The sequence below is a fragment of the Amblyomma americanum genome, chromosome 1 (assembly GCF_052857255.1).
Source record: "Amblyomma americanum isolate KBUSLIRL-KWMA chromosome 1, ASM5285725v1, whole genome shotgun sequence".
In the NCBI taxonomy this organism is placed as follows: Eukaryota; Metazoa; Arthropoda; class Arachnida; order Ixodida; family Ixodidae; genus Amblyomma; species Amblyomma americanum.
Genome location: NC_135497.1, coordinates 391,280,976 through 391,308,348, shown reverse-complemented (window position 1 = coordinate 391,308,348; position 27,373 = coordinate 391,280,976). Strand labels below are relative to the sequence as shown.

At 43.3% G+C, this 27,373-nt stretch overlaps 1 protein-coding gene across 1 annotated transcript in view; it reads right to left on the bottom strand.

Annotated features, from left to right (window-relative positions):
- The window catches only part of LOC144115711 (uncharacterized), a 45,977-nt gene extending 23,491 nt beyond the window's left edge, over positions 1–22,486 (bottom strand). The window contains exons 1-4 of the mRNA XM_077650183.1: positions 22,339–22,486; positions 14,624–14,767; positions 2,855–3,016; positions 555–702 (exon numbers count right to left, since the gene is read on the bottom strand). Coding sequence (XP_077506309.1) covers positions 555–666 — 112 coding nt within the window. The 5' untranslated portion in view covers positions 667–702; positions 2,855–3,016; positions 14,624–14,767; positions 22,339–22,486. The remainder of the gene's footprint in view (positions 1–554; positions 703–2,854; positions 3,017–14,623; positions 14,768–22,338) is intronic.
- Positions 22,487–27,373: the final 4,887 nt, after the last annotated feature.

Here is a 27,373-nt window from a genome sequence, read left to right as displayed (position 1 = left end):
AGAACAAACTTTGATGCCCTGCGCATGAGATTCCAGACTCCGCTTTCCGGCTTCGCTTGGTCAAGGTGTGTGACGTCACACAGGGAGTAGGCAGCATACCTTGGATGAATACTTTCCATCTCTCCGCAACGCGGCCACGGCGTGCATCAGTGCCGCTCCCCACGGCAGAAGTGGCATCGAACACACCTAGCGTTCTGCTGAACGCATCAAAGTGCACCAGCGTTTTATGCAGAATCCACTTTCATGACCTGCGCATGTGATGCCGACAGACGCTTTCCTGCTTTTTCCCTTGACCTAAGGCCAAGGTCAAAGGTCAAAGTCGAGATAGATGGTGAAACAGCCGCTAGTGTCGCCTGCTGTAGCTGACGTCATGTGTCGAACCTGACTACCACCAGTTATACTCATGGTTTCACCTCTAGGTACACTCAAGGTCAAACTTGCGGCCCCGCTGAACTCTAGCTACTTTTATGGTCAAGCTTGCGGCACCGCTGATGGCTCGAAAAGCTGGCGCAATGAAGCTTTTCATTCGAAAAAAAAAACACGCAGATACTCACCTTCCTCGACGTGCCACACTTCTCGCGAGGCTTGTTCCACTGCAGGATATGGTCTTCCGTTTCCAGGACTCACATGCGGGACCAGAGGTGCAAAGGACGGAATGGCAGGCATTCTACTGCTCTGGTTCTTCGCTGCAGCTCCGGGCACCTGAAATTCACGGGTGTGCACAGAATGGGGGCGAAGTTAGTGCCCCAGCTGAAAGCTGGTCGCGTACAAGGCAGTGCGATGCCATAAGAGGAGTGAGATTAGCATCACAAACATTGCTCCAGAAAGTTATGTGACCGCGTGTGGGTTCCCAAGCTTTTACAGAGCACATGGGTTAAGACCCCTAACTACCAACGAGTTCCGAGTTGGGGCGTCGCACTAGGCTTTTGAGCCCTTCAGAATTCAGGGAGTGAAAAAGAATTGTGTGTGGCTCTGGAGGCTTTGAAATGATGAACAAGCCTGCTGTTTCCGTCGTCTAAAACAAGGTGGCAATAGGAACTTAGTGCAAAGCTTGAATGCAGCATTTGTCTCCCGCAAACCACGCGTAAAATATTCTCACACGCATCCTATCTAAATTCTATTTGTAAGGGCAGGTGGTAAGTACCGAAAATTGCCAATAGCTCCTTCACCTGAACATCTGACTTCATACCATACACAGCGGAAATGCTCCAGCAGCTGGCAAAACATCAGATAGATTAGTCTCGCTTCATTCAGTTCTAAGCCCTTTCTCAATAAAATTGTTTTCTTTTTCATGTCTTGGGGGAATCGTGACGTCAGATCAACATGAAATTTAATAACCGAGTATTTGCTGATCAATAACGTTCGGTGCCAAAGAGAGCACTCTGATTCTTCCATCGCCATCCTGCATTTTCCAACTTCCCCAAAACCACACGTTAATCTGAAACATATCTTTTATTATTGCCATGTAACAATTTAATCCCCTTCAATCCGCACTCCATACCCCAGTCAAGCGTGCCTGGCTGACATCTCACCAGCTGACGGACAAACTGGCCTTGGTGACTTTGGCGCAGCATGTACTCGATGCTTAGTGCTTTCTTTGAAGCTTTCACTTCCTCCCTGTCAACAAAAAGTATATAGCGCTACATAGCATAAAGCCGCAGCACACTTGTGTTATGGCACTTCCTAATGTTTCTTCCTTATGTTTCCATTGAAAGAGTATGCTTGATTTGAGTGGAATATGAACCATGCAAATAACCACTAATAGACATCAATCGCAGTAATGTACGATCCCTCGCAAAATGAAGATTGACGAACAGAGTGCCAACACTGTGCGATCCATCAAAGAAAAAAATAGTGTCAGAAAATGACGGATGCTCGGGCAAATATAGAGCGTTGATAACACCCAGTGAGTCATAACCACACCTTGATTGTGCTGCACTTGCCCTTCCATTCTCATACCCAAGTCGCCTAGCCAGAGATCGGATATTCTCCAAAACATCCCTACCCTCCAAAGTCTGCGCGTCCAATATGAGGCTCAGGCGCACACCCAGCTTAGTGCGGCGAACTCGCTGTTCATCGCTGTCACTGTGTCACCACAAAAAAAAAAAGCCGGCCTTTAACTTCAAACGCTCAGAATCTGCACATTTTGCAGCAATTCCTTTTCAGGAAGTCATTCATTCTATGCACAATTATGGAATGAAACCATTTGCCATTAAATATAGGTACCAAGTTGGACGCAACTAAATTTCAAGAGCTAACCCGTGGTTTGCATGACATGTAACTTAAACCACAGCCCTAATGGTGTCACCCTTTCTTTCCTACATTTTTTTTTTTATCTGAAGATGCGCCTGTTGCAATGATTCATTATGCACCCTAAAATTTGTTCCAATGCATTTGTTTAGCTTTAGTGAATTACCTGTACTTATCATTCCATAGTCTAGTGATAATACTAGCCTTGTAAAGTTTTTTCACAAAATTATGTAGAATACTATTGCGCATATATTGTTGTTTTGTTATTCTTGTTTGTTTTTGTGTGCTTTCTTTCAGTATTATGTTGTGACTAATATATGCTTTTTTACTGCCCCCACCTTATGTAGTACACTCGAGAGAGGGGCTTTAACTGCATTTTGAATCAAGATAAGTGATGCTGATGACTGCGTTGTGCTCTGTCCGAAAATCGTGGCATTCAAGCATTCATTGTGTATTTGTACGGCGACTTCACGATTTGAGTTTTTTTAACACATTTACGGCTTGAAAAGGTGGCTCATCATCAGAAAGGACATTTGTCATGTTAACTAGCCACGATGGCGTCAAGCAAGAAACGGTGCCATAAAATGATTTAAGGCCTACTTACGACTGCTCGTGTAGGTGCAGTACGTGCAGCGGCAGATTCCGTGAGTACTATGCCAGTGTTTCCTCCGGGTATGCATTACCAAGTTGTACTGCGTAGTGAAGAGGTCGCCGTACTTTTCACAGGCGAGGAGCAGGCTGTGCAAGGGAACGATACTGATGTCCCCTGAATAAGAACCGAGCAGTGGGAGGTGTGAATGAGCACATGTAGAGTGAAGAACTGAATTCACCGTTTCTTAATGTGCACCGTGGCAGAGAGGAAAAGGCCAGCAGTAGTACTTTTTCACATCAGTTTCTTGGTATCAATTCTGTGCATGGTAGTCTCCTTAAGATAGTAATAGAATAGTACATCATTACACTGAATAGTAAAGATATTAAACTCGCACTCATATCAATTAATCAAAAACTAGAACGGCTGCTGCTCCTGGCAGGAAAAATTGAGACCATGAAAGAAAGTCCTAACTTTATATCTACGAAGTTCGATGAATTTGAGCAAAAGTTCTGCCATCAAGAGGCTGACATTAAAGACCTAAAAAGAGGATGAGTAAGTTTGAAGAAAAAGGTGGCCTGAAACAGGTAGCCCAAGCCCAGTTGGAAAAGGACATACATGACCTCAAATTCAGGAGCAGGCAGCTGAACTTAGAAGTGGATGGAATAAAAGAAGCACAGGATGAGGACCTGACAGCCATGTTAAACATTGTGGCTGATAAACTTTGAGTGCCTCACTTGACGGAACAGGAAATTGCCCACGTTCATCGACTCCCAGCCAAATGTGATAAGGTGCCAGGCATCATTGTGCGTTTCACAAGGCAAGCGATAAGAGAAAATTGGATTAAGAATAATAAAAATTTTAAGGAAAGCAATCCACGCATTTTCTTGCAGGGAAACTTTACATGCTGCAAAAAAGAACTCCTTCAAGCAATGAAAGACTGCGCCAAAGATAAAGGCTATAAGTTTACTTGGTATGTAAACGGGAAGGTCTTCGTCAGGAAAAGTGAGGGATTGAGTGCCATTCATGTGAGGGGACAGAGCGACTTGGAGCAGTTATACCTTTTTTGATCTCATCTTTTGTGTTTTCGTTTTGAAACATAACCAAAATGCAACACATGTGTTATTGGCTGCCCAGCGACCTGAACCGTACTCCTTTGTGTGTTGTGCCGACATCGCTTAAAGCTGTTCACTTGAATGGACGCTCTGTAAAAAACAAGACAATGTGTTTAGAGGAATTCTTTGGTGAATTTTCGTTTCCTTTTTCTCTGATCATGCTCAGTGAAACATGAAGCACAAATGATTCTGACATTTTTACGATGACCAACTATACAACATGCTACTTGAACCGCTCTCGTCTCCGTCGGGGTGGAGTAGCATTATTGGTGTCTAATGACATTGAATGCGACAAGCTGGACTCGTATAGTCTACTTGCTGTTGATTTTGAGGTCCTATCTGTCTGTACCGACAGGTTCGTGTTTTCTGTTTGCTATCATCCTCCGAACGGAAATGTGGTTAAGATTTGGAATTGTATGACTGCTTTTTTTCGTTTATAACAGATGGCAAATACACTCTAATAGCCGGAGGGGATTTTAAGACTGATATGTTGAGGGACAACTCTTTGGTTAAAGACTTTAACACTGTCTTGGCTTCGAACGGCTTCATCAACCTTGTAAGAACTCCAACTAGGATTACACAAGCAACCGAGTCTCTTCTCGATCTGCTGATTACGAACTCCTCCCAACCATTAGCTGACTCAGTTGGAGTATCATGTGCACTCAGTGACCATCTTCCAGTGTTTGTATGTATGTATAGGACTGGACCAGTAAAGTACCGAAAGGAAAAATCTATGTATCAATATATAACTAATGCTACGCTCAATTTATTTCATAGTTAACTGGCACAAGTTAAGTAGGATAGCACTGACAATACCAGTGACGTAACTGAGGCTTGCAATAAGTTTCTCCAAGTATTAACGCAACTATACCATTCATGCTTAAACTATACCATTCAGACATTAAAAGTACAAGAAAAAAACCATAAAACTCGCAAACCCTGGATAACGTTTAAGTTACACCATGAAATTAAACTGAAAGGAAAGCTCTACGGGATCTTTTTAAACACATGTTGAGCAGATGACTTAAGTAAGTTTAAGAAATACACGAATAGGTTAACAAAAAAGCTACGTCTGGCACGCACAGAATACTAGGCGACATTTCTCGAAGTTAAAAATGGTCGCCACGATTTGCTGTGGTCAAGATTAAATTGCCTAACAAGGCACGAGCAACCGCACCCTGCCCCACGGACATTAAGGCTTGATGATAAAGATATATCAGGAATAGAGCTAGGAGATGCCTTTAACAACTTTTTTTACAACCCTCTCTCATACCAACCCATCACATCATTCCAATAGCTACATTAGTCCCTACAATAATAATACAATATTTTTGAACCCGATTACGGCAGAAGACATTATATCAGTCACACAGAACCTTAATAGCAGCCATGCCTGTGAAATTGATGGCATTCAAGTCAGGCCTGTGAAGCATGTTGTACCAGTTATTGCCCCTGTTCTTGCGAATATATTTAATTTATGTTTTACTACCGGTACATTTCCTGACAAAATGCAAATAGCCAAAGTAACGGTTATGTATAGGAAAGGTGACCGTAACGATTTAGGAAATTATAGACCAGTATCTATACTCCCTATCTTTTCAAAGGCTCTCTAAAAAGTCCTACATAAGAGGTTGTCTCATTTCATTTAAAAGCATAACCTTTTGTCACCAAATCAATTTGTATTTTGTAAAAATAAATCAAACAAATTAGCGCTACTCGAGCAAAAGGAATATATACTAACACAGTTTGAAATGAAGGCCTTCGTTATTGGTGTCTTCGTAGACGTTTCGAAGGCATTTGATCTAGTGAACTACTGTATGCTCCTAAAAACTTAGTGCGTTATGGTTTTCGAGGAAAGACCCAGGTGCTTCTGAAATCATATCTATGGCACACAAAATAAGCTGTATGCATAGACAACATAAAATCTGAACCAAAACATATTACTTCTGGTGTGCCACAAAGCAGTATATTGGGACCATTACTCTTTAATATGTATCTAAATGATAACTCTCACATAAACTCTGCTCCGAAATTTATTATCTACGTTGGTGACACTAGCATTTTTTTTGCTGGAAATGTTCTTGATCTCCTTGTTCAGGAATGCAATGACACCATGATTGAATTATAACAATGGTCTCAATCCAAATGTATGAGTATTAATGATAAGAAAACAGAAGCTGTTATTTTTCGTCCAAAAATAAGGTGCTTGCTTCCTCCATCGAGATTAAACTAAGCTCGTGGTGTATAGATTTGGTTGAAAAATGTAAATGTCTAGGAGTAGTTTTTCTTCCAACATGACTTGGGATCACCATGTGGACCATATAGCAAAGAAGCTGGCTCAACTAACCGGGGTCAAAAGTTGGCTAAGATAAGTTATTGAAAAAAAATAAAGCTACACCTCTATAATTCTATTTTCTACTCTTATTTTAACTACGGCCACTTTGTATGGACGACAGACACGGACAGCTGTCTTCAACGTATCTATATTGTACAGAAAAAGTTCCTTCGTCTTATTTACAATGTCCCCTGGGACTCGCCAAGCACGGATCTCTTTCCACAAAGTGGTGAGGTAAAAATTCACAACTTGTATGAATGTCATCTAAGTATCCGGTTTAAACTTGAAACACGTAGGAATGTAAACTACATATGTAACCTTCCAGAATTACATGCCCTTGAAGCCAGCTATACGGCAAGGTATGCGGAGACTTGGGTAGTGCCGACTCTTTGAATAAATTCAGGTAGAGAATGCCTGCCATCCACTCTTCCTTCTCTGTTAAATACAAACGCATATAAAAATTTTGAGCTCTTTAGTTTGTCAAAAAAATCTTTGGGTGCTATGTACGTTGACATGCAGCATATCTTTATTCTTTTTCTTTGCTATTGATCTGTTTGATTGATTGATTTGATTTATGGGTGTTTAACGTCCCAAAGCGACTCAGGCTATGAGAGACGCCGTAGTGAAGGGCTCCGGAAATTTCGACCACCTCGGGTTCTTTTACGTGCACTGACATCGCACAGCACATGGGCCTCTAAAATTTCGCCTCCAGCGAAATTCGACCGCCACGGCCGGGATCGAACTCGCGTCTTTCGGGCCAGCAGCTGAGCGCCATAACCGCTCAGCCACCGTGGCGGCTCGCTATTGATCTGTGTTTATCAAGTGTGAATGTTGATTCAATATTGTATAATGCTGTTTCACTTTATTTTGTAGTTTCATTATTGTATACCTGTTAATACGTTGACCAATTGTTTTATAAGCCTTGCTGTCAAGTCACTGCCAAGCGAAAGGGGACTGCCGCTTTTCTGTGCCTCCGCTGTCTGTACCTTTTCAAGGCAGAAATAAATTTGATTTGAATTGATTTATTAAATATTTTGCCTATTCACGATACAAAGGCAGCGCGATGGTACTGACACACAGATCCCCCAATTAGTAATATAAACACTAAATATAAAAAGGCAGTGCCTTTTCCAGAAGCGCTATCGACCAGCTTCACATCGGTACACATGCATCAAATGAGGAGTTCTCTGACAATGCGGAGGCCCTTTTCATGCACTAAGGATATGTACATAAAAAGCAAGCACCCATCCCCTTTTATCCACAGTTTAATCTCCCGGTGATTCAGGCAATGTCTCGCTGTTTGTTCACCTTTCGCCCAGATGCCCTCGCACAGAAAGGTCCACCGTCCCTGCTGGCATTCAGTGTTCATAATCAGGCATAATTGAATTAGCTTAGACGTGAAGAGGGAACGGACAAAGCTAATGAAGAGGAAGTTCATTAACGAGTTAGCAGTAAGAGGAAAAATAGAGGAAATCAGGATATCCCTGCCGAACCAATATTCAGCTTTAACTGATGAAGACGATCTTAATGTTCATCTAATGAACGATAATCTGACAGCTGTCATTATGGAGTGCACAGTAGAAGTAGGCGGTAGGACGGTTCGACAGGATGCCGGCAAGCTATCTCAGGAGAAAAAAGATCTGATTAAGAAATGCCAAACCATCAGAAACGCCAAACCATGAGGGGGCCTAACCCTACCGACAGAATAGAGCAAGCAGAGCTATCGAAGTTAATAAACAAGCGCAAGGTAGCCGGCATAACGAAGCTTAAATGGAGACAATCGCGCATGCTCTAAAGAACAGAGGCAGCCTAACAGCGGTGAAGACGAAACTAGGCATAGGTAAAAACTAGATGTATGCGTTAAGAGACAAGGAGGGCAATGTCATTAGCAATATGGATAAGATAGTTCAATTAGCCGAAGAGTTCTATGCAAATCTGTACAGTAGTCAATGTAACCAGAACGTTTATGAGAGAGACAGTAGCCCGCACCAATGCGTCATCCCACCGGTAACGAAAGAGGAAGTAAACAAAGCCTTAGGAGCAATGGAAAGGGGAAAGGAGCTGGGAAGAATCAGGTAACAGCAGATCTTTTGAAGGACGGAGGGGAGATCGTACTAGAAAAGTTAGCCACACTGTATACGCAATGCCTTCTGACCTCGACCATAATAGAAGCTTTGAAGAACGCAAACATTTTCTTAATTCATAAAAAAGGAGACGCCAAGGACTTGAAAATTTACAGGCCGATCAGCTTACTTTCCGTTGCCTGCAAGATATTTACTAAGGTAATCGCTAATAGAGCCGGGCAACATTAGACTTCAATCAACCAAATGATCAGGCAGGCTTTCCTAAAGAATATTCCACAATAGATCATATTCACACTACCAACAGGTGATAGAAAAATGCGCAGAATACAACAAAATCCTATATATAGCCTTCATTGATTACGAGCAAGCGCTTGACTCAGTGGAAATCTCAGCAGTTATGCAGAGATTGCAGAATCAGGGTGTAAAAGAGCTTTTTATCAAAATACTGGAATCTATATATAGCAAAATGGCATTCCTCTGGGACAGTTGGTATGAATCCATCTTTGGGCCAGCGTGAACTTTGGGACGCACCAACGTAGACAGACACATTGAAAGAGGGAACACCATAGCTACCATAGTCCTCCATAAAGCCAGCAAGAAAATGCCAATAATGAAGGGCACCAGGCAAGGAGACCTGATCTCGCCAAAGTATTCCACGCCTGTTTGCAGGAGGTATTCCAAGGCAGAAATTGAGAATCATCAGAGCAGTGCTGGCAGCCGTCTGTGCGACTGCTAACCGTATTGCTGTACTCATGCAGGCATTTTGACACGGTTCCATCAACCGGCACAGGATCATCTTACCCAACGCAGCACCAACGCTGGATTCCAGAACGTGGCTGCGGAGTGATCTGTGCAAGCAATCAACCAGGAATTTCACGCCTGCACGGAAGGCTTACGACGCCCCTCCAGCAACCCGATAAAAGCAGCCAGCGACAACCACGGACACATCAGAGCAGTTCTGGCAGCCGTCTGTGCGACTACCAACCGTATTGCTGTACTCATGCAGGCATTTTGACACAGTTCCATCGACCGGCGCAGGATCATCTTACCCAACGCAGCACCAACGCTGCATTCCGGAATGTGGCTGTGGAGTGATCTGTATGCAAGCAAACAACCAGGAATTTCGCGCCTGCGCGGAAGGCTTACGACGCCCCTCCAGCAACCTGATAAAAAGAGCCAGCGGCAACCACGAACACATCAGAGGAGTTCTGGCAGCCATCTGTGCGACTGCTAACCGTATTACTGTACTTATGCGGGTGGGCACACAAACGTTCGTGTGAAAGTTTATTTCATTGCATTTTGCAGTTGCTGCACTGCTCTGGTACCTCTTGTTGTCTGTGACGCGTTTGTCGAAAACTTGTTAAAATGGGGGACGACGAGGCTACGCAACTTGACAACTTTGCCAAGACACTCGCAGACGAGGCTCCCAAAAGCATAAGAGAAGTTACTAAGCTTCTAATGGAAATGACTTCTAAATTTATGGAGGCCGTGACTGAAATCAAGGTCAAAGTAAACAAGTTGAGCTCATCTAGCGATGCTGTACAGACTGAAATAGCAGCAGTGAAGGAATCAATGGGTTTCATGAACACTGCCTTTGAGGACTTCAGAACAGAAGTTAAAACTATGAGGCTTGAACTCACTGAAGTAAAGAATAATCAGGAAATTCAGCAAGTAAACAAGAAGCTGACGAACGAAGTGAAAGAGCTAAGGGCACAATTGGTTGAAGTGAAGCAATACAGCAGGAGGAATAACATCTAATTGGAAGGAATCCCTGAAACTGATAATGAGAACCTTGGTAGCATGATGACACAGGTATCTTCCTACCTACAGGTTGAGCTTTCTCCTGAGAAAATTGACGTGATACACCGTGTTCCAACGAAGTTGAAGGGACCTTCCTATGTAATTGTTAAGTTTAAGTCAAGGTCCTCACGTGACAGAATCTTGCAAGCTGCGAAAATGAGCAGGCTAAATACTTCCGTACTTCGCTTCCCAGAGAACGATCCCGTTTTTGTCAACAAAATTTGTGTCTGGAAAAAAAGGTTTTGCTCGGCAAAGCTATTGGAGTAAAGCGTGACAGAGGCTGGAAGTTCGCATGGGTGTCTGAAGGCAAAATCTTGATGAGAAGAACGGAAAGCTCGAAAGTAATGCACATAACTTGTGAAGATGACCTGGAAAAAATTGTCTTATTACCAATGCCTTGTGTTTTTGTACCTGTTTGCTCTTACAATGCCTTTGGCCATAGAAGATGATGACCTGTTAAGCAGAGACAAAAATTCGTCAATATTTTACTCTAATATCCGCAGTGTAATGAAGAACCTGAACCTTCTAGTGGCTTCTCTGACGTGATATTCCCAATCTTTTGATATTGTAGCATACAGAAACCTGGCTGCAAAAAAGATGAGAACGTTATGCTTCCCAGCTATGTTATGCTATCTGATCCGAGAGAGTAAAAAAACCGTGGTGGTGGTGTTGGCTTTTTTCTCAAAAATAGTCTGCCTTTCTCGTGTTTGGCACCAGTCACCCTCAGTAATACAGACATAGAAACACTGTTCATAAAACTGCCCTGGTCATTCACTGTTGGAGTTACTTATTGTCCACCAAATTCATGCCTTTCGCCCTTTCTTGATAAACTTGAAGGAATTTTTGGAACGCTTGCTACACACTTAGAACGCATAAATATTGTTGGCGATTTCAATATTGATACAAGTACTGAATGCCACAAGGATTACGTGAACCTGTTAACATCGTACAATTTCTGAAACATGATTAACACACCCACGCGTGTAACTACCTACTCTTCATCTATTATTGATCATGCATTAACAAATATACCGAATGGGATACGCGCTGGGGTTTTTTACAGCGAACCCATCTTCGATCACCTCCCACTTTTTGTTGCTGTTGACATTGAAATACAACCAGAGCGTCAGAGCAAGAAGTACCTATCTAAAATAGATTACGCCCTTCTGCGTGAAAATTTACTGGCCGTTGACCCCAGTGTAATATAGCATGACGACGTCGATACAGAGTTTAATAACCTAATAGACACGCTTTCGTGAATGGTTACTAACTGCAACAGAAATATTAGTGTTCGCTCTTATGAAGCACCACTATGCCCTTGGATGAAAAAGATTCATGGTACCGCAAATGGAAGCCCCCCCCCCCCCCCCCCCCCCCCCCCCCCCCCCCCCCCCCCCCCAACACAAAGATAATGTTTACTATCTAAACCAACTTAAGAGCCTGCGCAACAGATCCGTGTCGATGATGAGGGCACGAAAAAAGCATATTACACGCGTCTCATTGAACAGGCTTCCGGCAATTTGCATAAAGTCTGGAAAATAATAAATGAAGTCGCTGGCAAAGCCAGTTTGCGCCGTGCTCTCCAGGAGAGAATAGATGGCAGTACTACAGAAATATTTAATTCCTTTTTCACCAATATCGGCCCATCCTTAGCTGCTCAACTCCATGAATCACAACAACAAAATGCTGCATCCAATCCAGCTCTCAATACTTTTGGAATGTTTGAAATAGAACCCGAAGAAATTACATCCTTTGTTATCAGCTTAACAGGCAATAAATCTGCTGGACTAGATGGAATTTACCCACGTATACTTAAGAAAAACAGTGATATCTTGGTACCCATCTTATGCAAACTTTTTATTCCTTGATTAAAATGTGCAAAGTATCCCTCCGCACTAAAGATTGCCAAAGTTGTCCCAGTATAGAAAGATGGAGACCGATCCAATCAGTCAAGCTACAGACCCCTTTCTGTCCTAAGTGCTATTAATAATATTTACGAAAACATTCTAGGCGACAATATTTGCAAATTCTTAGAAAAGCATAACTTACTCTGTCAACAGCAACATGGATTTCGAAAACATCATTCAACGGCATCTGCTGTCCTAAGCTTGACTCAATTAATTAACACAGCATTACATGAAAACAAACTGGCCGCCATTGTATTTGTTGATTTAAAGAAAGCATTTGATACCGTGAATGACACTATTATAGTCCACAAATTAAACCATTATGGATTCCGCGGTGAAGTCTACAGCTTACTTTCTAGTTACATCGAAAACCGTCAACAAGCTGTAGTTATGAATAACATTACATCATCACTTCAATATTTACAGACCGGGGTTCCTCAAGGATTCGTTTTAGGGCCCATGTTGTTTTCGTTATACTTGTATGATTTGCCGAAGGCCCCAAGTTGCTCTGATACATTAATGTATGCAGATGACACTGCGATCATAGTTACAGCTGACAAACATGAGGATTTATAAGCAAAAACAAATGCTGAACTGAAAAAAGTTTCAAGGTGGCTATTTAATAACAAGCTAACAATTAATTAAAGCAAAATCAAATATATAGAATTTAGCTCACGAGCCAAAGTCATTGGCAGCAACCAAATTAACATTTTCATTAACGACCACTCACTTGAACGAACACACTCACTTAAGTATCTTGGTGTCATTTTAGATGAACATCTTCACTGGAAAAATCAGGTTAGCGCCGTCTGTTTAAGTTGGCTTCTGGCTGTTATGCCTTATTACAGGCCCGCGATCGTTTTAATACACATACACTGCGTACCCTTTATTTTGCCCTTATTAACAGTCATTTAACATACTGTTTAGAATCATGGAGTTTGACATACAACACTTACCTTGATCCTACCCAGCGATTACAAAAACAGGCTATCCGAATTACAACACAAAGCAAGTATACCGAGCCAAGTACACCACTTTTCAGTTAATCAATATCCTTCCTTTTGACCTCTTGCGGACTTTAAATATAGCGGTGTGTGTAAACAACATAGTAAAATATAATCAACCTTTCAATGCCTCCCTGTTGCAATCGCTCTCCTTCTCAACTGACAAGATACCTCACACATAGTAACTTTAATCTGCCACCGAATAATAACATCTACAGCAAAAGGTTGGTGCAGTTTTCAGGAGCCAAGGTTTGGGATCCTTTACCCCCAGAAATAAAACAGTCCCCTGAAACAAATAAAACATTAGGAACATAATTTATGAGCCTTATTTGACCTCTGTGGTAGTCGTTTTCGGTCTGTATTTCCAGTACAGTGTTGTTCTTGATAGATCTTTACTCATTCTGCTGTAAAATGCACATTATTTTGTTTTCTTCTCACTGTATGCGGTATTTTGGTCTTTCGCCATTGATTTTGTGCTTTTCATTTTACACAAGTGCTGTGTCATTGCCATTATGTATTTTTTTCAGAACCCCACACTAGCCTCTGTCTATGGGTTCCAACAGTGTTTTGATAATTTGTATGGCAAGATTATGAATAAATGAAAATGAATGAATGAATGAATGAACTGTCGGGGACAAGAGTTCATGGAGAATACCTAAATAATCTGCAATTCGCTGATGACCTTGCCTTGCCAATCACTCCGGAGGTGAACTGCAAATCATGATCAATGAGTTTGACAGGCTGAGCAGAACGGCAGGTCGAAAAATTAACATGCAGAAAACCAAAGTAATGTTCAAAAGCCCAGCAGCCTAGCAGGACAACAGCAGTTCACAATTGGCAGCGAGGTGCTGGAAGTGGTAAAAGAATACGTCCACATAGGGCAGGTAGTGACAGCTGATCCGGATCACGAGAGGGGAATAACTAGAAGGATACAAATGGGGTGGAGCGCATGTGGCAGGTTCTCACATACTGTGAATGGCAATTTACCAATATCCCTGAAGAGAAAAGTGCACAACAGCTGTATCTAAGCAGTACTCATCTACGGGACAGACACGTGGAGGCTAACGAAAAGGGTTCAGCTTAAGTTAACGACAACGCAGCGAGCCATGGAAAGAAAAATGATAAGTGTAACGTTAAGAGACCGAAAGTGGGCAGAGTGGGTGAGGGAACAAACGCGCATTAATGACATCCTAGTCGAAGTCAAGAGAAACAAATGGGCTTGGGCAGGGCATGTAATGCGAAGGCAAGATAACTGCCGGTCCTTAAGGGTAACGGAGTTTATTCCAAGAGAAGGCAAGCATAGTAGTGGACGGCAGAAGGTTATGTGGGCGGGTGAGATTAACAAGCTTGCAGGCATAGGGTAAGCGCAGCTGGCAAAGGATAGGGTTAATTGGAGAAACATGGCAGAAGCCTTTGCCCTGCAGCGGGTGTAGTAAGGCTGATCATGATGATGATGAATCAGGCATGTTCGTAACTTGCATACGCTATCAACTGATTACAATCTACAAGCTAAGGAGTGCAGGATTAGCTTCTCTTCACCTTCTTTCGGTAGTAGATGTCTCCATTGAAGAGCAAGGCCATGATGTTTTGTCGGCGCTTGTTGGGCGAGTAGTTCACGTTCATCCAGTGGTTGTGCTCTTGTGGGCGGCCGTCTACCACGAAGAACTCTCCACATCGGCGCACCTGCGCAACGCAATGGTTCAACCATCTAAACGCTCACGCCAAATTTTTTCACCACTGTACTCACGTGAAACAACAGACACAAAAAATGTGGCGTAAATTTTAAGTGTCCGGAAACGGGCCAGTATCTTGTGTTCTAATCTGACAGTTCTGTCACATAGGCATTTCGAAGGTATTCGAAGCGACGAGTCCATCCACTGTAAGGCCAGTGAACCCTGTTACACGAACGGTTTCTGTGGCCATCGAGACACCGTTAGCGTACCGTGTACCCTGTTACCGTTACCAAAGTACCAGAAGCCCACCCACCGCCTGAGAGCATGCGCTGATTGGCCCAGCTGCTGCAGGACCGCGCATAGCCTGCCGGGTACCTGGCGCCATCTGGCACCGTCAGGAAGATTTCACATGTGCATTGGCTGCTTGTGGGCTTCCGGTAGCATTTCTTTTTCAGCGCAAACCCAGCCAGGCCACTGCTCATTGGCTCTCTGTAATGTACACGTCACATCCGCTGCAATTTGTAAGTAAGCATTAAAGTAAATGCTTGCTATAAGAAACTTTCTTTAGAGACATTTTACATGCACAAAAAAATGTAATAAATGTATAAACCTAGGTTGATACGTTGAGTTTGGTCACGTGACTAGTTAGATGGAAAGGTGGCAGAGATTTGACGTGCGAGCAAGCGCGAGTGCCCGCAAAGGAAGGGAGACGGAAAAGTCGCGAGGGCCACAACACAGCTTGGACAAACAGTGCAGCGGCAGAAAACCAACAGCAAGACCGTAGAAAAATGAAACAGGTGGAACCACGGCGTCATTCGCTTTAGTGGAGGGCGACATCATAGTGGCGGAAAAGCGCAGAACCGCAGGGGCCGCACCAAAATGATGCGGCCGAAACCAAGCCACTTTTTCCAACAGCGGCCAGTCGTAGGCACTGTAGGAAAATGTGCGTTGAGTAAAGAAAACGTTTCACATTATACACTTGCGAGATACCTTTGCTGCCAGGCAACTAAGGCATCGTTTGGTTCAGCGGCCAGCATGAGAGCGATTGACATGTGTGTCAGATAGCTACCGACTCCCTCGTTTCGTAAAGGTAAGTTAGCCGTGATTGTCCTTGGTTATTCTCAATTCCGAAATTCCACAAGTTAGATGACAAATGGCTCTTATTCACAGCATATCAGAAGAGGTATTCAGAACGTTGTATTGGGACGCACGGCTGAGTAGTGCATAACACAAATCAAGGATGCTGTGGGGCATGCATATTCTGACATTTTTATTTGTTAGCTACTTTTCTGTGTGTGCTGAAAATATTTGTACCTTTTTTCAATCTTACTGAAGAGAATAACCTAACTAAAATCTTACTGCTCAGAAAACAGTAATGTTACTGAACTGCAACATCCTTCACATGCCCTCATATAAAAACGATACTGCATTGCACAAGTGAAACTATGAAAGACTCATTCATAAAATTGTTGCTGCCTTTTATTTTCAGCAATAAAATTGCACCTCTCATCGATTCTGGTGTGAATTTTTGGATGTGGAAATTCAAGAATGCGTAGAATTAGTACATGATGTAGACAGAGAGAACAAGAAGCAGGAATAAAAGAGGGCGAAGAATGAGTTGCAAACATGGCTTGCTGAGATTCAATACAAGTGTTGTGGACATATTGCCATTGCTAACAGTTAGTACTATCTGCCAGGAGCACAATGTAACCATGCTTGGAACAGCGGCTACGTAAAGACAAGTTTTTGCGGGTAGCCAGTAGTTAAGGATGCTTAATACAACCCAATCGACCGCTTGGCATTTGCGCCCAATTAGAACATTGCAAGCTGTTCTACTGGGACACTGTGGATGCATTAAAAAAATGATATACAGATATGTGCTTGAGGAACAGAAGAAAAACTGCTTCAAGGCTTTTCATTAGCAAGAACCGGAGCCACAAGCTTCAGTTATGAGTGGTTTACCATTTCCTCTCGTCACCTGTGGCATGCTGAAAGGTAGAGCGCCAGCACACATTTCAGATGCAGCTCATGCTCCCCGTGTCTAGGTGGTCTCACGCCAAGTGGTTATTTCTTGAATCCTTTTTTTTGATAATGCTCTTGTGAACACGCTCTTATTCCTCCCGCATTAGACCCCTTGGTCATGGTACGTGCATGCAACTTGTTTAGTGTGGGTTTTGGTTACTGCCATGATGTAGTGTACTGCTGTGAAGAGCCGTCCCATGCAAGGCGCAAGGCATATGAAATGAATGCATGCAGAAAAGTTTTTTTATGATAGATGCTTCCACATTTTATGGTAGCTTTTGTATGGTTCTTCTAAGCATTTAGAGGTTGCACTCCTCAATTTAAACCGCAAATAGAAGCAATAATAGTATACTAAACTAATTTTGTGAAATTCAGTTCAACCAAGAAAATTTAGCGTTTTAGAGGTGTACTTCATAGCCTGCTGGCTACTGCACACGAGCTTCACTCAGCAAAGTGCTGCAGCCAGGAGAGCAGTGGCATCGTCGGACTAAGTAGTGCTGTTGTACATTTTTGGGCAATACTCCATGACCTTGTAGACATCGTGGTGCAGACTTGGGCTCCACCTCCTTGTCAAGATTAGTCTACTAATATAGCATAGTTTGCAACGGCTGTTACTTAGCCAGAGACAGTTTTTAATTGCATGTAAGAACAGTGGCAATGTTTGCAACCATATCAACCCTTATTAAGAAGTGTCCTGGCTTCCGTGGTGGTCATGATGTAGACCATGTGATGTATGGCCCTCTGTCTTCTGGACATCAGCTAAGGTAACATTTTGCTGTTTTTAAGGAACGCTTGCTGCTTTCAGAGCTGCTTAAGTTAGTGCAGCAGCAAGTTGAAAGCAGGAAATAAGGATCAATTTATCACAACCAAAAAAAGTGATTCAGGCACGAAGGCGATTGGACAGAAAGGACTCGTTCCACTTGCCCAAGCATGTAAAGTGTATACGCCCATGGTTAGCCTGTTGCTTTTTATGTATTTCTTTTTGCTTATTTGATTTTTGCACTGCTCGGCTTTTTAAGGATGAACTTCAATTTCTGCTTTTGTCTCGTGGCCCAACCACTCAGATTCCATGCTATAACATTTTCCTTTGGCTGTACCATTTCATTCTGTGGTCTAAATACGGTCAGGTAATCCTATGAGACATCAAACAGCCTAAATATTTAACACTTTTTAAATTCCTCGGTTATTTTATACATAGGGGTTGGACTTTTTGGTTTAAGCTAGAAAAAAATACAAAATGCCAAATTCAATTCAAGATGGCTCAATAAACATGCGTTACGATTTCGGACATAACCGCACAATGCCTTAGGTGGTCAACCAGCTAGGTGTTGCTACAAATTGGAGGAGCTTCTCACCGAGTCAGGTGTGCTGCCATATTCTTTATTATTCTTATTTGCTCGCAAATAAAGTTGTACATGCTACATAGCCTACAGTGATAATGGAAAGCAGTTTTTAATTGGGATAATGAATGAAACGTGCACCATAGCATACTATGGCATCGCTGATACCCCCATACCACCTAGCAGTAGCAGTGGTTTATTATTTAAAAAAATACAAAAAGGCAGGAAAAGATATCAGCCATGGTAATTGCTACCTGATATGCTGAGCACCCAAGCCGCAGTGGAAATGAGATGTGTAGGGAGAGGATAGCAAGGAGAAGTACAGAGGGAGCAATAGCTAGAAAGGAGACGGAGGAGTTTGTTTATACAATATACACATTTACAAAAATATACAACAAAAAGTGAACAAGTTTGCATGGGAGTGTCCAGGCCCTGTCGGAATTACAACTGCATGCGTGCGACAACTGCTCATAGCCGGCCAACCCTGGGGAGCGCTATTTATGTCTGTGAGTGCAGTGTTGGTCTATGCAACGATATATGTGATAAATGAGTGCACACAGCCACTATTTGAGCAAACTAATTTTCATGTTTCAACTGCAGTAGCATATGAAACTAACAAAATTTGCCTGCAAAGAGCGAACGTGTTGCGTCTATGCATTTTTCAGTCATAGACTGCACACTCGAATCTCCGCATTGCAGATGTGAACTTTATGCTCAAACATCATCTAAGCCATTCGCATGCACCCAGTCTTGACACAGATGGCGGTGAGAACTGCAGGCCCCGCTTTGTCTACAAGTTTTCTTTGAAGCCGTTACGCATGGATGTAGTGCTTTTTTCAGCTTTTTGCAGCTGGCAAATAGGTTCCATTGCTTTGCAGTGCAGTGGCAATAGAGTTGTCTGCACATACTATGCTAAGATAGACGAGAGCATTCTGTTCCAAAGAGATTATCCAGTTCAATATATTGAACTGATTGATATTGACATTTTTCAACCAGGTACAGGTCCAGTCCGTAGTCATTACCATCTGTGTCGGAACTGTTCTAGATAGTTTAAGCAAATGCTATCAGCTAGTGATGCACCCACTGGTGAAAGAGCCGATGAAAGTATCCCTGAGGAGGAAGAGTTTGATCAGTTAGGTGACCCTTCTGATGCTTCACAGCCGACAGATCTGTGACGTGGGAGATGTTCTGTGAACAGAAAGCTTAGGACGGTTGAAAATAATTCACAACAAAAAAGAATTTAAATTCTCTCACTGCTGGCAGTGATGTTTGCAATGTGTCCGAGCACACAGATGTATGGATTGCACAGAGTGGCCAACTTGAATCAGGATTACAATTCGGCGCAGTCCTTTCAGCAACGTCTCTCCCTTTTAAGTCTGTTGCCAGTGCTACCCAAGCTTTGAAAAGTCCAGGCTGTCCTTCCTAATCAGATGAAGTATATAAATTATTAATCTCAAAAGTTGGTGCGACGAGCACCATGTATGGTCGCCCATGAACCCATATTAAGGTCCATATTAAGCCCAGATGATCTACAAACAGCTCTGGGCTACTATACCAAAGATGAGTACGGCTGCTGTATACAGAGTTTGAACAAAAAGATGTTATGCACATCCACAGAAGTGAGGTTTATTGATGCGGTCAGTGAGAGAACCATATCATTCATTCAAAGCATAATCCCGACATTACCAAGGGGGTTTTGAAGTTGGAGTCTCTTCGTCGGAGGTGGGTTTTGCTTGCACCTCCGCAAGAAGCATGTTTGTGCCTTTAATGCACCAATGCTATGTTGCGTGATTCCGCACTGCATAGTTTAAGAGGGGATGCCTGCACACAGGGACAGGGTTAATCGGAAAGATAGAGGAGAGTCCTTTGTCCTGCAATGGGTGCAGTAAGGCTGATGATGGTGATGCCTACATACTTGATGGCATTAAAATATGTCCATGCAGCTCCCCACCAGCAAGATTCTGGTTGGGTGACTGCAACTTATGCCCAAAGAAATACGGTTTATCATCACAACCTTGGGAGCATCTAAAAAAATTAAGGTCATGTATGCGGTATGAGAAGACGAAGACTGTCAAAAAGGTTGCACAGTCGGCTGCCTTTGTGCAAGACCTGTGCAGGTTGACCACCTATTCAATTTCCCACAAATATATCTCCAAGGTTGAAGCCTGTGCTATGCATGACGCAAAACAATGCGAAAAGCAAGCCTCGTGTTGCACTTTTGGCTTTCCAAAATGCTGGACTGCAATAATTCACAATGAGGTACAATCGTATCACTGGCTCAAAAAGCAGGTGTCTATATCCACCTGTGTTTTCACTGCAAAAAAATTCAATGCAAATTTTTGCTGTCATCAGAGATAGCACGACCCATGATGCACTACATGCATCCTTCGCATAGGCAAGATTCATGACCAAACCAAGAGCTTCCTCTCCAAAATCCCGTCGCGTGTAAGTGGCAGGGCCCAAAAGTAATTTGAAGAATAGCTATAAACTGTATGCACTGTGCACAAGAATTGCGCATGCACACCATAGCTGCTCTCTGCTACAGCACATGAGAAAAACTCCTGGAACAGTACAGAGGGATTCGTAAAACACCACGCATCCCTTGAGAACCTGGGTGTAGACATCACGACTAAGATATTGTCAGCATCTCAAGTTTTATTTACTTTACTCGTTTCACATTGCTGCAGGCCTTAAATTATATAGACCCACGCAGGAGAGGGAAGAGAAAATAGATTTCAAACAAGAAATGGTTTCGCATCTATCTCTCGAGGAAGGCTAAAAAACATAGAAGTGGTCCCACACCTGCAAATAATATTCAAAACTTGCAGGAGAAAAAAAGAACGGAAAGACTTGCAAACGGTAACAGGAGCACTCATGGAATATGTAGCTGCGTGCATAAGGTATGACAGATGCCAATAAAGTTTTGACTCTAGCCTAAATGTATGCGACCACACTGAAAGAAATGAAACCATATTAAATTACTTTCAAGCATACCTGCCTATGCAGCAAGAGAAAATGCAACAAATCTTTGTTAGTTAATGTCACACGACACGTGTTAACTGTCAGCTATGAAAAAGAGAAGAAAATCAAAATTTCGAAAGTGCTCATGCTCAGCAAATCAGGTGCAATTATTACACCAGTTGTTTGAAAGGACAAATCACTCATGTGAAGGTCTGTGTCTTCTAATGGAGTCTTATGTGCGCGGTTTCGTTTTCTGTCATATTTTTTTGGCGGTCATAACTCTGGATTTGTATTCTGAAAAATATTTCACATTTGGACTGTCCACAAGGTTACAGGAAATGTCATTTGACACTCAGGAAACATTTGAGCAGCGGATGACATACTCACTGCTTTCAAAACTTCATTTTGCAGAAATTTCCCATGCTTCAGAAGTGAGAGCTGTGAGCTTCCATGTCACTTCACAACAATAATGTGACATGTTACGCATTATTTTCCATCTCCTGGAGACCCGTTCGAGTAACTTGAACAAAAATTATGGATGCGCTTTTTCGTTGATTTTTTAAAAATACAACTATATTTAAAAATGGCAGATTTAGTGCCATATTCCTTGTGTTTTCGTTCATGTAACCATGAAAGCCTGTATGCTCTTTTTGACTCAGGCGTGTATATATTCTGCAAATGGTAAAGGTGCGCCTTGCAGTCACAGGGAATATTCTTTCCACACATATTCAAATTCTTCAAGTTGAACAATGGTACAAAGCGGCCCATTCTACGTTATCCTGGCTCATTTTGTCGTAAACGCACCTTCCCCATGTCGTACTTTCAGACGTGAGCAGGCTGGTCCAGTTTGTTCGAGATGTGGAAGGCGGTGCAAAAGCTGAAAAATTTTAAAGCAAGTAGCAGTTTCCAGAGGAAATAATTGCGGTCAAGCGCCGCAGCACAGGTACTCGAATTGTAAAACACAAGCGAAGTGCCCTCCACAGAGCAGCTGCGCCAAGATTGCATGTTATGTACCGCGGCACCCCGCTTTAGCGTAGTACAGACGCATGCTCACCTCTGTACTTAGTCATGAGTCATGACGCGTACGTTGCAAACGCTTCCTTCAGTCCCTAATAAATTAGCCTCTCGAACCGCTTCGCAGATACCTACATGCGTTTACTGCTGTATGCACCCTGTGAAAATGCTCCGAAGGCAGGCGCTGCACTACACAGACAATGCACTGAATTCAAGACAATAAAACACGCTTATCTACGGTCACCTGTAAAGAAAGTGTTGCATCTGGAATTCAGCAGCGTTCTGTGCAGAAACAGCATCCACGCAAACCATTACCATCCTCCAGGAATCGCCGAAACTCTGCAGGCCGCAAACGCTGCCGTCTCTATGGCTGCCGTGGAAGTCGCCCTGTTGGATTGAGGCGATTGAGGTTGGATTCTGTTGGATGAAATTTTCAGATGCTTTGCTTACGCACGACCCTCACGCAAGAACAGGAGCTCACGAAATCATATCGGTAGTTTATGTCGTCTAACTTTTTGTATAAAACTTTACTCTTGTTGTCTTGCTATGTTATTGGATACATTGTTTCAGCATATCAGCATCGCCATGTGTATGCCGTCTGCTCGATATGCGCTGCTCTTCAGTGAATTCGTGCAGTTAAAATAAGAACGTAAGGAACGTTCTTCACTGCATGCTTATCTTCAGCTAGGTAGCGAGACCTCGCGCACACCATCGCGGCAGTCTCTATCCAATGCCGCCTGAAGAACATGCCTGAAGCGTCAGGGGTTTTTCTGCCCGCAGTAGAGCGCGTGTCCGCCGTATAGCGGCGCTGTCAAACGTCCCTCTAGCCCTGGGATGCAGGGAACATTTATGGCTAAAAGGAACAGTGGCAGGCAAGCTAACACTCCTTGGCTTTGTATACCTGTGGACAGGGGTCAATGCCAGAGAGGAAAACAGGAAAATGTTAGAATGTATTGCAAGCGACATTGATGAGCTAGGAGGACAGGGCGAGATAATTATATTAGGTGACATGAATGCACACATAGAAGACCTGGATGGGTACACGGATTCGACAGGAAGCATGCTGCAGGACATGTGTGACAGGCATGATTTAGTTGTATGCAACAGCACCGAGAAGTGTGAAGGGCTCATAACATGGGAGGCGGGGAGTCTGCACTCGACGATAGATTATGCACTAATGTCACAGAGGATGTATAACAGATTAGGGGTAATGAGCATAGATGAAGATGGTTCCAGAAGTCTAGGTAGTGACCACAAGCGTATCAAGTTGAGCTTCAGAGGAAAAAGCAATGTAGGACTGAAGCAAGATGAACAATCAGGGGGAAATTTTTACTCAGAAAAGCAATTGGAAGTAGCAGCCAAAAGAATCGAGAAAGTAATTTTTGAGGATAGTGAAACAGAATGGACTTATACCAAATTAACTCGATTACTGGAGCTAGAGCTAGCTAAGGTGCGAGTAAAGTTAAAAGGGAAAAGACGCAAACCCAAGAGTTGGTGGGATGAGGAGGTCAAGAGGGCAATAGAAAAGCGCAAGGAAGCATCCAGAGAACACAGATATTCCAAGAAGAGGGGGGAACCAAAACCCGAAGTAGACAGAAAATGGGATACCTTCATAAAGTGTAGAAGGGACGCATCCTATTTGATTAATGAGAAAATTAGAAGAAAGGGTGCCCAATGGATGTCAAAAGTAAATAAAAAGGATAGAAAAGCAGCCCAAAAATTCTGGAAACATCTAAATGCAATGAGTAATAAAACTAGACTAGAACAAAGGTTTATTGTTACAGATGAGGGTATTCGACTAGAAGGGGATGAAGCAATAAAACACATAGGAACAAGGATGACGGAAAAATTTTCAGCAAAGCACGTGGTACATAGTTTATCGAAGGAGGATAGACCGGTTACAGCAATAGCTTCACTTGAGCAAGGAGAGTGGGAAAGGGCAGAGAAGAAGGTTCCTAGTGGCACATCAACAGGACCAGATGGGATCCCGATTATGCTGATAAAGAAGTTAGGACCAAAATCCAAGCAAACATTAATACAGGTAGTGAACAAAATGATAGTGGATGAGAAAGTCCCCGATGAATGGCGATTAAGTAGAATGAACATGATATATAAGGGAAAGGGGGACAAAGCAGACGTAAGTAACTATCGCCCCATAACAGTGACATCTGTGGTTTACAGGGTGGTGATGCAAATTATAAAGGATAGACTGCAGGCTTGGGTGGAGAACGAGGGGGTGTTAGGGGAACTACAGAATGGGTTCCGGAAACAAAGGAGGTTGGAGGACAATCTATTTTCATTGACACAGTGTATAGAAATTGCGGAAAAGGAACATAGGCCCTTATGGCTAGCATTTCTGGATATTAGGGGAGCCTATGACAACGTTACTCAGGAGCATTTGTGGGACATACTCGGCACATTGGATGTGGAAAATGGAGTAATTAATCTTTTAAAAGATATATATAGAGGTAACAGAGTGCTCATAAAATGGGAAAAAAATGTATCAGGGCCTGTAGAGATACAGCGGGGGCTTAGACAAGGATGTCCTCTGTCCCCTTTGTTGTTCATGTTGTACCTGCAAGGTTTGGAAGCCAAGCTAGAGGGGAGTGGACTAGGCTTCAACCTATCTTTTTTCAAGCAAGGGGAATTGATTAAACAGACATTACCGGGACTAATATACGCGGATGATATAGTGATAATGGCTGACAACAAGGAAGACCTGCAGAAGTTGTTAGACATATGCAGTACAGAGGGAGATAGATTAGGCTTCAAGTATAGTAAGGAAAAATCTGCAGTCATGATATTTAATGAAGAGGGCGGCGAGCATAGAATACAGGAGTTCGTGCTAAAAGTAGTGAATGAGTACAAGTATCTTGGGGTGTGGATAAATAACAGTGCTGAGTATCTGACAGAGCATGAAAAATATGTAATGAATAAAGCTAGTAGGAATGCAGCTGTCATGAAAAATAGGGCACTGTGGAATTACAATAGGTATGAGGTGGTAAGAGGGATCTGGAAAGGGGTGATGGTCCCTAGCCTGACCTTCGGGAATGCGGTCCTGTGTATGAGGCCAGATGTTCAAGCAAGGCTGGAAATTAGGCAACGGGGAGTAGGGAGGTTAGCTTTGGGAGCACATGGCAATACACCAAATCAGGGGGTACAGGGGGATATGGGATGGGCGTCTTTCGAGAGCAGAGAGGCTAGCAGTAAGATAGCATTTGAGGAACGATTGAGAAGGATGGAGGAAAAGCGGTGGGCTAGGAAAGTTTTCAGATACCTGTATATAAAGAATGTTGACACGAAATGGAGAAAGCGAACTAGAAAATTGACAAGCAAATATCTGGACAGCAGTAAGGGGGCAAATCAGCAATTATCGGTTAAGAAAAAGGTTAAAGGAACAGAGAGAGCGTTGTGGAAAACAGGGATGCTGACGAAATCGGCACTGGAAACATACCGGACCTTTAAACAGGAAATTGTCAAGGAAAATATCTATGATAATTGTAGGGGAAGTTCTTTGCTGTTTGAGGCCAGGACTGGAGTTTTGCGTACTAAGACGTATAGAGTCAGGTACCAGGAGATAGACACTTTGTGCATTGCGTGCGGAGAGGAGGAGGAAACGGCTGAACACTTGATACTTTTCTGTAAAGGGCTTCACCCTACAGTGGAAGGCAGCGGGGCTGACTTACCCAAGGCATTGGGGTTTAGGGATAGTGAGGGGAAAGTGGATTTTAAGAGGTTAGAAGTAACCAAGCGAAGGTTATCTGATTGGTGGCTAAAAGCAAGACAGGAGTAAAATTTCACAAGACATGGCTAGGTGGCTTGAGCCACCGCCCGATGTAAAGGGTTCAGCCGTATCCATCCATCCATCCATCCATCCTAGCAGACGACACACAGGCAGCGCAGAATTTTGTTAACTGCCGTTGCAGCAAAAAGTAGGGCTTGTGGTGCGCTGTGTCTGATATTGTTTGTGAAATGTGTCTAGTGTTACCGTTTGTCAAGTGACGCGTCGATGACAGCAGTTACTCCCAAAGTCTCTGTGCGCGTGTTCATCACTCAGGAACCTATATAGTTGTTTCTTGCGGAAAGAGTAGAGAAGAGGGGCATGGGTTTATTTGAAATTTGTCAACGTTATTCAAGGGGGTACCGTTCGGTGAAAGCTCGTCGGAAAAAATGACCAGAAACATCGCAGGCTGAGCCTTCAAAGATCTGTTTCACCCGATCGAAACATCTCTCGCAATGCTCTGCAGGAAGATTGTAACAGACGCGCGCTTCGCAAGGTTCTAAGAACATTAGATACGAGGGGTGTGCCCCCTGCGGGCCAATGACTCCCCGGGCAGGTTACCGCGACGTCTCCGGCTTCCATCCATTGTGCGCCATGCACCCAGACAACCACTGATATTCAGACGATGTCCACAAATGACCATAATATCTAATATCATTTGCGGATATCCTCACGATATCCATTCGATTTTCCACTGCCGAACGTCAGTACGCGATATTCACAAGATATCCTGGTCCAGACATCTTTTCTTGCAAAAAAGTTTGATCGGTAATTCTGTTGTCTTGAGCCTTGGCTGTAGTGTTCATCAGCATAGCACTGCATAAAAGCGCCACTCGCTTATGTCCCTGCGGTGAAAAGCTCCGGAGCTAGCTGGGCGGGGTTAAGAATTTATCGAAATACGAGAGAATATTTGAATTGCTCTTGAGAGAAGTGAGAGTCACTATAAAATTTTAAACACACCTCCGTCGAAACGCGGCCGTGAGACAGATACTGTGCCATTTCCTTAATAATAATAATTATAATTGGTTTTTGGGGAAAGGAAATGGCGCAGTATCTGTCTCATATATCGTTGGACACCTGAACAGCGCCGTAAGGGAAGGGATAAGGGAGGGAGTGAAAGAAGAAAGGAAGAATGAGGTGCCGTAGTGGAGGGCTCCGGAATAATTTGGACCACCTGGGGATCTTTAACGTGCACTGACATCGCACAGCACACGGGCGCCTTAGCGTTTTTCCTCCATAAAAACGCAGCCGCCGCGGTCGGGTTCGAACCCGGAAACTCCGGATCAGTAGTCGAGCGCCCTAACCACTGAGCCACCGCGGCGGGGCCATTTCCTTCCCCCGAAACCAATTTTCAGAGTTCTGGTGGAGCGCTATTTGTATAGTGAGTGGTGCGGCGTTCGCAAGCGAGCAACATACAGTACGTGCCACAGCACTCGAGTAAGGCAGGCGCCGCGCGTTCCTTACTAATTAGGCATCCGGTGCCTTAGCCACAGCACGT